At 33.6% G+C, this 12,500-nt stretch overlaps 1 protein-coding gene across 3 annotated transcripts in view; it reads right to left on the reverse strand.

The window, feature by feature from the left end:
- slo (calcium-activated potassium channel slo) overlaps window positions 1–12,500 on the reverse strand; it is a 1,028,496-nt gene that overhangs the window by 180,312 nt on the left and 835,684 nt on the right. For all 3 annotated transcript variants that reach the window (XM_076198561.1, XM_076198560.1, XM_076198559.1), the window contains exons 11-12: window positions 11,149–11,304; window positions 6,939–7,046 (exon numbers count right to left, since the gene is read on the reverse strand). In XM_076198561.1, coding sequence (XP_076054676.1) covers window positions 6,939–7,046; window positions 11,149–11,304 — 264 coding nt within the window. The remainder of the gene's footprint in view (window positions 1–6,938; window positions 7,047–11,148; window positions 11,305–12,500) is intronic.

A 12,500-nucleotide genomic window follows, 5' to 3' on the forward strand; every position in this document is an offset into this window, starting at 1 on the left:
TGACAGCAGAAAAAATGTAAACAAAAGGTCAGCTGACGACACTGGGGAAATAAAAAATATCAGTACAAGCATTAAGGTTAGAAATATAGATATGAGCAGCACAATGGAAGGTGAAGATAATAATTTCCAGGGATTTAATGAGGGGGGGGGAGAATACCAACCTCCCCCGATTAGCAAGACTAGAGGAAAAACTTGAACAAATGACCAAACATTGGGAGAAGAGGTTTGGTAACATAGCAAAGATTGAGCAGAGAGTTGACAAATTGGAAGAATTAGAGAAGGTGAACAAAAACTTAACTAAAGAAATAGAAGATTTAAAAAGACAGTTAAAAGAAGTAAAAGAGGAGAATGAGGAATTAAAGAGGAATAATAAAGACAATAAAGAGGCCATAGCAAAAGAAACACAGGGTTGGAAAAAAATCCAAGAAAACAGTAAAGTTGCATTTACTGACATAATAAAAGAGCAAATGAAAGAACAAACTGAAGACTCAGTTATTAAAGTGATGAGACAGAAGGAGAATATAGTAAGAGACTTAGTAGATGAAAAGAAATGTATAATTATATTAGGAATGGAAGAGAAATATAACCTAAATAGAACCACATGAATGAATGAGGAAAAAGAAAAAGTAAGCAGTTTACTAGAATTAGTTCAGGAAGATGAACCTGAAATCATGAAACAAATTGAAGAGATGTATAGACTCGGAAAGCATAGTACAGATAAGACCAGATCAATTAAGATTAAATTCAGGTCACAAACGACGGCAGAAAGTATCTTAGCAAAAACAGGGAAACTTGCAGCAAGTGAACAATAAAAAAAGGTATGAATATGAAAGTGAGGACATACAACATACTAGAGAAAAACAAAAGGGAAACAGAGAATACAATGGAAGTGGCAGAAAACTAAAAGTGTCTTACACAAATATAGATGGATTCATAACAGGATTGAATGAGTTGAAGGAAAAAGAACCGGACATAATGGGAATTGTAGAAACGAAATTAAAAGGTCCACTACCACCCAACAGTGTAGGACATGATGCATATAATTATTGGATTAGAAACAGAGAGACAAAAGAAGGGGGTGGAGTTATGTTCCTGACTAAGAAGGATATAAATGTGAGGTGTGTCACATATGGAAAGAATACAGTAGAGATGATTATGATCGAAATGGAAGACAGAGATAAGAAGAGCAGAAAGTTTGTGATAAATTATGTGGCTCTAAACACAGCCTCGTGGGAAGAGAGTGAACATAAAAGTATGTTCGAAGACACAAGGATAACATTAAATAAGATAATGGAAGATGGAGGAAGAATAATTATGATGGGAAACTTTAATTGCAAAGAAGTCTGCTGGGAAGAGATGACAGTAAAGGGTGGAGATGGCTCATGGGGAAATGTTCTACTCGAGATGATTATTGACCATACAATGACACATTGGATACAAGAGAACACTAGGTATAGAAATGAAGAAGAACCATCGAGACTAGACCTAATAATCACATCTAAACCTACAATAGTGGAAAAGATTGAATATAAAACACAAATAAGTAAAAGTGACCACATATTGATTGAACTGGAACTAAATGAGGAGAAATACATGAAAAGAAATGAACAATATAGAAAAGGAAGAATGATGTATGAAAAAACAAACTTTGATAAAATAAGAGAATTCTTTCAGAAAGCAAACTGGGAAGGAATATACAAAGAAGAAACAATAGTGGAAGAGAAATGGAATATTTTGACAAAAATTTATGAAAAAAAAAAGGAGTGGAAAAGTATGTCCCAAGACAAAAACAAGAAAAAGAATATGTAAAGTGCTGGTACAGCAAAAGTTGTAGGGAGTTAAAAGACAAAAGAGATAAAGCTTGGACCAAATTGAAGAAAGACAAAAGACCTGAAAATGGAAAATATATACTAGTTATTGAAATGAATATGTACAAGTGTGCAGAGAGAAAAAGAGAAAATATGAAAAAGATGTCGTACAAAAATGTAAAGATTAACCAAAACTATTTTACAGATTTGTAAGCAACAAACTGAAAAACAAACAAGATTTGGAGTTGAATACACAGAGGAAATAGAAATGGCAGAAATTATGAACAAGCATTTTAAATCAGTGTTTACAAGGGAGAACATACAACCTGAAGAGATTGAATGGAAAGAGAAAGTCCCCCCTATGAAAGAAATAGAAGTAACAAAGAATGAAATAATGAAACACTTGAGTAATCTTGATGTCAGAAAATCGCATGGACCAGATGATATAGCAAACTGGATTCTGAAAGAATGCAGGAATGAACTGGCAGACAAAATACATAGCATAATAAACAGTTCCTTGAAAGAAGGAAAAGTTCCAGAAGATTGGAAAAAAGCTAATATAGTACCTATATATAGAGGGGGAAATAAAGAAGACCCTAACAACTCTAGACCAGTCTCTCTAACAAGTACAATAGCAAAAATCTGTGAAAGAATTGTCAAAAGTAGATGGGTAAAATATTTAGAAAAAAACAACATGCTAAATCCAAGGCAATTTGGATTCAGACAAGGACGATCATGCGTCACCAATTTAATATGTTTCTATTCAAGGCTAATAGATATAATACAAGAAAGAGATGGATGGGCTGACTGTGCATTTCTAGACCTAAAAAAAGCTTTTGACAAAGTACCACATAAGAAGGTGCTTAAAAAATTAGAATCCGAAGGAGGAATACAGGGCAAACTGCTTAAATAGATGGAAGACTTTTTGCAAGAATGAAAAATGAGAGTAGTGATAAGAGACAAACACTCAAATTGGGATGAAGTAATAAGTGGTGTTCCACAAGGAACAGTTTTGGCCCCAATAATGTTTGCTATATATATTAATGATATGGATGAAGAAATTGAAAGTTATATGAGCTTCTTTGCAGATGATGCAAAACTATTAAAAAAAGTGAACACAGAAGAAGATTGTGAATCACTACAGAGTGATCTAAATAAAGTCTGGGAATGGAGTAGAAAGTGGGAGATGGAGTTCAATACTAAAAAGTGTAGTATAATGGAATTTGGAAAAAGCAAGATCAGAATAACAGGATTATATAAATTGGGAGAAGAAAGTATAAAAAAAAAATTGAAAATGAGAAGGACCTGGGAGTCATTGTTATGAATAATATGTCACCTGAGAAACATATAAATAAGATTTTTGGTGAAACTTATAATTTAATATGAACAATCAAAGTGGCATTTACATACCTGGATGAAGAAATGGTGAAGAAAATACTAATCACTCTGATAAGACCAAGATTGGAATATGCAACAATGGTGTGGTCACCAAGTACAAAAAAATGTATAAAAAAAACTTGAAAGAATACAAAGATCAATTACAAAATTGGCACCAACACTCTCAAAACTATCATATGAAGAGAGACTAGCAAAACTTGAGCTACAGATACTAGAGCAAAGAAGAGAGAGAGGAGATTTGATAGCTATTTACAGAATCATGAAAGGCATAGAAATTATTGATAGAGAGGATCTAATAAAATGGGATGATAGAAATACAAGAGGACACGGAAAGAAAATCAAGAAAGACAGCTATAGAAGAGATCTGAAAAAGAACAGCTTTCCTCACAGAGTAATAGACAGTTGGAACAAGTTAGATGAGAAAGTAGTGTGTGCAAAAACAATACATGAATTCAAAAATAGTTTAGATAAAATGAGATACAAAGACAGGACACCATGAGCATAGCTCCCCTTCCCATAAAATACAACTAGGTAAATACACATGGTGAAGAAAATACTAGTCACTTTGATAAGACCAAGATTGGAATATGCAGCGAGAAAGTGGTCACCAAGTACAAAAAATGTTTAACAAAACTTGAAAGAATACTAAGAGCAATTACAAAATTGGCACCAACACTCAAAACTATCATATGAAGAAAGACTAGCAGAACTTGAGCTACAGACATTAGAGCAAAGAAGAGAGAGAGGGGATTTGATAACTATTTATAGAATCATGAAAGGCATAGAAACTATTGATAGAGAGGATCTAATAAAATGGGATGATAGAAATACAAGAGGACACAGAAAGAAAATCAAGAAAGACAGTTATAGAAGAGATCTGAAAAAGAACAGCTTTCCCCACAGAGTAATAGACATTTGGAACAAGTTAGATGAGAAAGTGATGTGTGCAAAAACAATACATGAATTTAAAAACAGTTTAGATGAAATGAGATATGAAGATGGGACACCATGAGCATAGCTCCCCTTCCCGAAAAATACAACTAAGTAAATACAACTAGGTGAAAATACACACATATACTGTATATATATATATATATATATATATATATATATATATATATATATATATTATATATATATATATAAATACATGTATATACAAATATCTGTGAATATACATTTATTATATTTGTATGTGTAGGCCACACATGCACACATATATAATATAAATTGCATAAAACTTATGATATGAAAACCCCATATGGGGAGATGGTGGTGGTAGTATTGGTGATGATGATGCTGATGATGATGATAATATTAATGATGGTGATGATAATGGTGATGATGATAGAATAATAATAGAAGTGGGGACAACATTAACGATGGTAGTTATGAAGATGAAGACATGATAACAAAATTAATGATAATGATTTAAATAATATCCATTATAGTGTGTAGTTATGCTGGTGGTGTTGGTTATGAGTTATATAATTTCTATAAAAAATAACAATGATGAAAAATTATGCACAAGATCACATAACAAAAATAATAATAGTATAAATGATATCCAGAGTAATCTAAACTTAATTGAAAAAACAATGGTAATGATAGCAGTAATGATCTGTTATGAATGCCACTTAAAATTGTAATGATGTTAATCATAATAAGTACAATCATATGATCAAGATATATATAATGATAATAAACCAAAGAGAAAAGGGAGGAGAAACCAGTGATCAATGTTGTTATCAAAGTATAATAATAATAATATTTTTGAAAATAAATTAAATATAACACTTATGTAGTCATGCATCAATATATTATTTCATGGAGACTTAAGGTACTAAAGTAATCTTTAGTACACACAAATAGAATGTACTATTCAGAGTAAGATTGTTATTAATGACACAGTTCATAATGTAAACAAATTCTGTTCTTAGAGCTAGAATAATGTACCTTTTCCTGCATTGCATTTTGGAAAAACTCAAACGTTTAGTGTATAAAAAATGGCAAATAAATAAAATTCATGATCATTATAAGGTACACAAAATCTATTTGGTGCTATAAAGTAGAAGAGTTTTGGATGAAAGAGGAAGACATAGAATATGTACATAAAACTGACACAAAACTGGTACTTGGTATAAATGATGGTAAGCCTTGAATGGAACTGTAAAATTTAACATGTACCTGTAACTGAATTCAAACTTATAAGCTGTCAAGCTGGCACAATGACAGTTTCTCATGTAGCAAATAGAATTAATATCTTTATTCTAAAAACACCTTCTGAACACATATTTTCTTGGGGCATCCTAGATGTGATACTGCTGAGAACAGTTTACATTATCTATTAATTCTTTCAGTAAAGATATGCAATCAATATTTTCACTATTATCTTTCTTGATTATTATTTTATCATGATAAACCTTACCCTATCCCAATTCTCTTAACTATACTTCACTGCCACCTCCCTTGTTAGAGGGAAAGAGCCTTTGATATAAGTATGTATATTTCACTGCCCACTGTATGTTCACAAGATAAACTACACTGGTCAACAAAGAATTTGTCCCAAGAGAGAGGGCACCTCTTTTCCTAGTATCTTTGCATTCTAAATCCAAAAGCATTCAAAAAAATATTGTATCACCCATATTTTTTTGTGTTCCAGTACACTTCTTTTTATTGTGATCATCAGTGTGTTTCCAAGAAAATTTCCTCATTTCAGGATGGTCTGCTATTCTGCAATGATGTCCAGTCTTTATGAAAAACCTTGATCGTAAGTATAACACAATTAAGTTTGAAGGCAGTAAAGAATATGGAACTTTGATTGGGAAAAAAAAAAAAAAGTATGAGGAATTCAAAGGGAATATCTGCAGTGGCACTTTTACTTGGAGTGCAGATGGTCACATTAAGTTTTGTTGCTTTCTTTGTGAGTGGGACAGTCAGAAAAAAAAAGATTACTACATAAAGAAAGTGTTGCCAAAGTGATAATTGGTTCCATGAGAAAAGAATATCATTAGTACTCCACTTGTTGATCATGAGAAAAATTATCTGCCTTTGTATATCAAGCTAAGGTTAATGAAGAAGTTTGTCAAAGGTATGGATAAAACTGGCAAGGGATTCAAATATTTGAGAAATATATTTCCCACAGTAAGTGATGCCAAAATCAAAGAAGGTACTTTTGAAGGGCTACAAATCAGGGAACTGATGTAAGATCAAAAGTTCAATGACATGCTAAGGAAAGTGGAGCCCTTCTTTGCTAGCTGATTACTGCTGAACATATTGAAGAGACGTTCCAGAAGCCAAATATAGCCAGAAAGCTAATATCGCTACATTTAAAAGGTCAGTACATTAGTAATATCACCCTGATATATTAATTAAAGACATACATTTGTTACAAGATTAAACTATATCACAAAAAACCATGCCTGATAGACAAATTCTGAAAATGTATTTGAATTTCACATAATAAACACCATTAAATTCACCTACTTTAGTTTTTGGGATAAAAAAAGTTTCTTTTTGTTGACCAGTGTTATACCTATTCTCATAGTTTATTCCTAATTTATCTTATTTGCTGCAGTTTAACCTTTTTGATTATTCTTTCTTTGTCCAAATCAATATCCCCCTTGAACACCTAAACATTTCCCTATTTTGCATTCATTCTTTTACTGTTCCTTTTGCTTCCATTTATTCCTGTTACCCTCACTCCTCCCCTTATCAATGTGTAAAACTCACCTCTCCCAAGATGGAGGACACTAGCAGGGTTGGGTAATAGGAAGCGATGTAATGTATTCGTGCTCTGAGTCTCACGTCAACATCGGGAGGATCATCTGGGGTCTTAAGCTAAGTCAAGCAAGGCTACATCAAAATCAAAGCAACACAGGCTGGTGTGAAAAGTCAAACACAAACAGATAATGGACTGTTCTCTATGACATGAATAGGCCTACTATTATCACTCCAACAGGCAAACTTAAAACTATCTTTTGTTTTTAAAGATGTTTAACATAAGGAAAACACCAATAAAGGTATAATGGTGAAAAAATAAGTCAAAATTAAAACAGGATATATCATGAAAATAAGAAATAAGAATAATCAAATATAATCACAAAAATGAGCACAATTACCAAACCCATGAATAATAAAGAAGGAATTATACAAGCTAAAATAGTGAGAGGCTTAACATGCATTGACTGATCCACAGAAAGCAGGTAAGTGTAGACCAGATGAATCACAGGAAACAATAACATAAACATGTAAGCAGCAAGCAGGTAATACACAAAAAGGTACTGAGTACAGATCAGTTCTAGAGGAGCCCAGAAGTTATTTCTTAATTACAGTGCAAGTAACAACTGCTTTACTACAATTTCCTATACGCTGAAAATGCCTATTATTTCTATCCAGATACACACATGCACAAATGCCCACATACACAAACACACACACACTTTCGTCAGATTCATGGCGTGGATTGGAACTCCGGAAAAAAATGCATTTTTCGTGGATCTCAACTACGAGAAAGTACCTTATTGTATTTGTAGGGATGGGGAAAAGTCGTGGTGTAGTAAAAAGGTAATGAAAGGGGAGAAGGGGAGGGATTACTGAGGGAAATGGAAGAAAATGAGGAGGGAGACGAATGGGGTCCCCCTGACAGCAGAAAAAATGTAAACAAAAGGTCAGCTGACGACACTGGGGAAATAAAAAATATCAGTACAAGCATTAAGGTTAGAAATATAGATATGAGCAGCACAATGGAAGGTGAAGATAATAATTTCCAGGGATTTAATGAGGGGGGGGAGAATACCAACCTCCCCCGATTAGCAAGACTAGAGGAAAAACTTGAACAAATGACCGAACATTGGGAGAAGAGGTTCGGTAACATAGCAAAGATTGAGCAGAGAGTTGAAAAATTGGAAGAATTAGAGAAGGTGAACAAAAACTTAACTAAATAGAAGATTTAAAAAGTCAGTTAAAAGAAGTAAAAGAGGAGAATGAGGAATTAAAGAGGAATAATAAAGACAATAAAAAGGCCATAGCAAAAGAAGCACAGGGTTGGAAAAAATCCAAGAAAACAGTAAAGTTGCATTTACTGACATAATTAAACAGCATATGAAAGAACAAACTGAAGACTCAGTTACTAAAGTGATGAGACAGGAGAATATAGTAAGAGACAGCAGATAAAAAGAAATGTATAGTACAGATAAGACCAGATCAATTAAGATTAAATTCAGGTCACAAACGATGGCAGAGAGTATCTTAGCAAAAAAAGGGAGACTAGGAAACAGTGAACAATATAAAAAGGTATGGATAAAAAGAGAAATGAATAAAAAGGAAAGAGAGGAGGAAAAAAAGAAAAGACATGAAGGTAAGGAAAAAACGAGAACAGAACAGTCAGAAAAAGAGAAATTCTATTGGAGAGTAGTGAATATGAAAGTAAGGAAATACGACATAGAGAAAAACAAAAGGGAAACAGAAAATACAATGGAAGTGTCAGAAAACTAAAAGAGTCTTACACAACTATAGATGGATTAATAACAGGATTGAATGAGCTGAATGATTATCTGAAGGAAAAAGAACCGGACATAATGGGAACTGTAGAAACAAAATTAAAAGGTCCACTACCACCCTGCACTTTACATATTCTTTTTCTTGTTTTTGTCTTGGGACATATTTTTCCACTCCTTTTTTTATAAATTTTTGTCAAAATATTCCATTTCTCTTCCACTATTGTTTCTTCTTTGTATATTCTTTCCCAGTTTTCTTTTTGAAAGAATTCCCTTCTTTGATCAAAATTTGTTTTTTCATACATCATTCTTCCTTTTCTATATTGTTCATTTCTTTAATGTATTTTTCCTCATTTAGTTCCAGTTCAATCAATATGTGGTCACTTTTACTTATTGGTGTCATATATTCAATCTTTTCCACTATTTTAGGTTTAGATGTGATTATTAGGTCTAGTCTCGATGGTTCTTCATTTCTATACCTAGTGTTCTCTTGTATCCATTGTGTCATTGTATGGTCAATAATCATCTCGAGTAGAACATTTCCCCATGAGTCGTCTCCACCCTTTACTGTCATCTCTTCCCAACAGACTTCTTTGCAATTAAAGTCACCCATCATAACTATTCTTCCTCCATCTTCCATTATCTTATTTAATGTTATCCTTGTGTCTTCTAACATAATTTTATGTTCACTCTCTTCCCACGAGGCTGTTTTGGAGGCACATAATTTATCACAAACTTTCTGCTCTTCTTATCTCTGTCTTCCATTTCGATCATAATCATCTCTTCTGTATTCTTTCCATATGTGACACTCCTCACGTTTATATCTTTCTTAGTCAGGAACATAACTCCACCCCCTTGTTTGTCTCTCTGTTTCTAATCCAATAATTATATGCATCATGTCCTACACTGTTGGTTGGTAGTGGACCTTGTAATTTTGTCTCAACAATTCCCATTATGTCCGGTTCTTTTTCCTTCAGATAATCATTCAGTTCATTCCTGTTATTAATCCATTTATATTTGTGTAAGACACTCTTAATTTTCTGCTACTTCCATTGTATTTTCTGTTTCCCTTTTGTTTTTCTCTGGTATGGTCCATCTCCTCACTTTCATATTCACTACTCTCCAATAGAATTTCTCTTTTTCTGACTCTGTTCTGTTCTCATTTTTCCCTTAGCTTCTTGTCTTTTCATTTTTTCCTCCTCTCTTTCCTCTTTATTCATTCCTCTTTTTATCCATACCTTTTTATATCGTTCACTGTTTGCTAGTTTCCCTGTTTTTGCTAAGACATTCTCTGCTGTCGATTGTGACCTGAATTTAATCTTAATTGGTCTGGTCTTATCTGTACTATATTTTCCAAGTCTATACATCTCTTCAATTTGTTTCATGATTTCAGGTTCATCTTCCTGAACTAATTCTAGTAAACTGCTTAATTTTTCCTTTTCCTCTTTGATACTTGTGGTTCTATTAAGATTATACTTCTCTTCCATTCCTAATATAATTATACATTTCTTTTTATCTGATAAGTCTCTTACTATATTTTCCTTCTGTCTCATCACTTTAATAACTGAGTCTTCAGTTTGTTCTTTCATTTGCTGTTTTATTATGTCAGTAAATGCAACTTTACTGTTCTCTTGGATATTTTTTCCAACCCTGTGCTTATTTTGCTATGGACTCTTTATTCTCTTTATTATTCCTCTTTAATTCCTCATTCTCATCTTTTACTTCTTTTAACTGTCTTTTTTAATTCCTCTATTTCATTAGTTAGGTTTTTGTTCACCTTCTCTAATTCTTCCAATTTGTCAACTCTCTGCGCAATCTCTGCCATTTTACCGAACCTACTCTCCCAATGTTCAGTCATTTTCTCAAGTTTTTCCTCTAGTCTTGCTAATCGGGGGAGGTTGGCATCCCCCCCTCATTAAATCCCTGGAAATTATCCTCACCTTGCATTGTGCTGCTCTTATCTATATTTCTAATCTTTACATTTTTGTTAATCCCGTCTTCACCAAAATCATCATCGGTCCTTCGCTTGTTTACAAGACGCCTGGCCTCCTGGACCAAGTCCTCCCCTTCCTCATTTCCTTCCATTTCCCTCAGTAATCCCTCCCCTTCTCCTTTTTTATCACCTTCCCACTACACCACGAGCTTCGGAACTCCAATCTTCGCCGTCCATCCAACGAATGTGTGTGTGTGTGTGTGTGGTTGAACACTTCATGTTTATGCTCTATACCTCTCTTTTTTTTTTTTCTGTAATCATTCTAACCTTTCATTATCCTTAACCTACATTCCCCTAATCGTATACCTACAGTAAATGAATGCCAGATGTAAAGATGAGAGTAGAAGTTAAGTTAGAGTTCATTTTCCACCCCCAAGGTTTACCATCACCAATATAGAAGAACTAATTCAAGGTTGTCTTCAAGGGAATAATGAAATATGAAAAGACTTACAGTTTTGTACGACCTCATCGCAAAGAGGTTTGCCATCATAGTGGAAAACCCTGGAGCGAGGCACGACTGTGCGATGAAGCCAAGTTTAAGTTCCGCTAAACATATGACGTCATCGCCTCTTTTCCAGTCCCAAGACGGAATGTTGAGTAGATACGCCTGGAAACATGCATCCATATTAATGTGTGGAACTGAGAAGCAATACTGTTGGTTTCCACTGAGGAGTTATTGGCAGATTCTAAAATTTCAAGAGGATGAAGGCTATCGTAATGGGTGGTAAAGTGTTCAATGGGGCATCTCGTGTCGCCTATAGTATAGTCAACACGAAATGCCCTATACTAATAATACTAATAAACTTTGCATGGAGTATAAGCCATTGCAAGTTTATGGATTCTTTGTGATTACAATGATGTGGATAAATCTAAAGACAACTGTAGTACTGATGTAATTGTATTGAATGCCTTAGTCTAGGTGTACTCGCATTTCATGTGATGACGCTAGAAATAAAATGGTGCCTGATTTTTGTTAATTCCTATTTAAGCACCATGGCAAAGCTTTATAGGTGGACCCCATTTGTGTTCAGAAAATAGTCTTGAGGTTGCCACAGGAATATAAGGTGCCCCACTGCTGTAAGTCTCTAATGCACCTATGCCCGGGGACCTCTCTTGGCTGATTAAAATTGTCTGGGGTTGGTTATAATGAAATTTCCTAATTCCAATGCTGGAATATTTGAGGTAGTTTCCACCTCTTTTTGTTCAGAAATCCCCTCATTTAAATAAAATAATTTGGCATTAAAAAAGAATAAAAGCTCTAGCTTATTACATATTGACAAAAAGATGAAGCAATGTGTGTAGTGCTCTAGGAAAGTAGAGCGTTATAATTCAAAATGTTTCGCTCATTATTATTCCTTTAAATTCAAAGCTGGCAACTTCATCAAAACACTCCTTGCTCCCTGGGCACCATTCCCAAATCTCATTTCAGTTGAGAAATAATCAATAAGTAAAACAATATTATCATACCTATTGCACGAATTAGACAGATTTATGAATCTTTGACACTTTTCACAAGTTATAATGGAAATCTTTAATTCCATTTAACTTACAATTCCTTATAATTTCCCATTTTCCTCTGTTACCGTGCATTTTTCCCAGTTTCATTGTATTATACGATTTCCTATGTCCAATAAATCTTGGTAAGGTTAATGTAAACTATGAAGGGTTGCTTTACTTTTGAAGATTAAAACAAAAAATTGTAGTTATTTTGGACTCGAACATTTTCTTGGTATACCACATGACAAGAATAGGAGGTAAGATTGATAACAGCATTTTCAGGTATCCTGACACAATTATATAGCC

The sequence above is a fragment of the Oratosquilla oratoria genome, chromosome 15, assembly GCF_046742065.1.
Source record: "Oratosquilla oratoria isolate Oo_2021 chromosome 15, ASM4674206v1, whole genome shotgun sequence".
Classification (NCBI taxonomy): Eukaryota; Metazoa; Arthropoda; class Malacostraca; order Stomatopoda; family Squillidae; genus Oratosquilla; species Oratosquilla oratoria.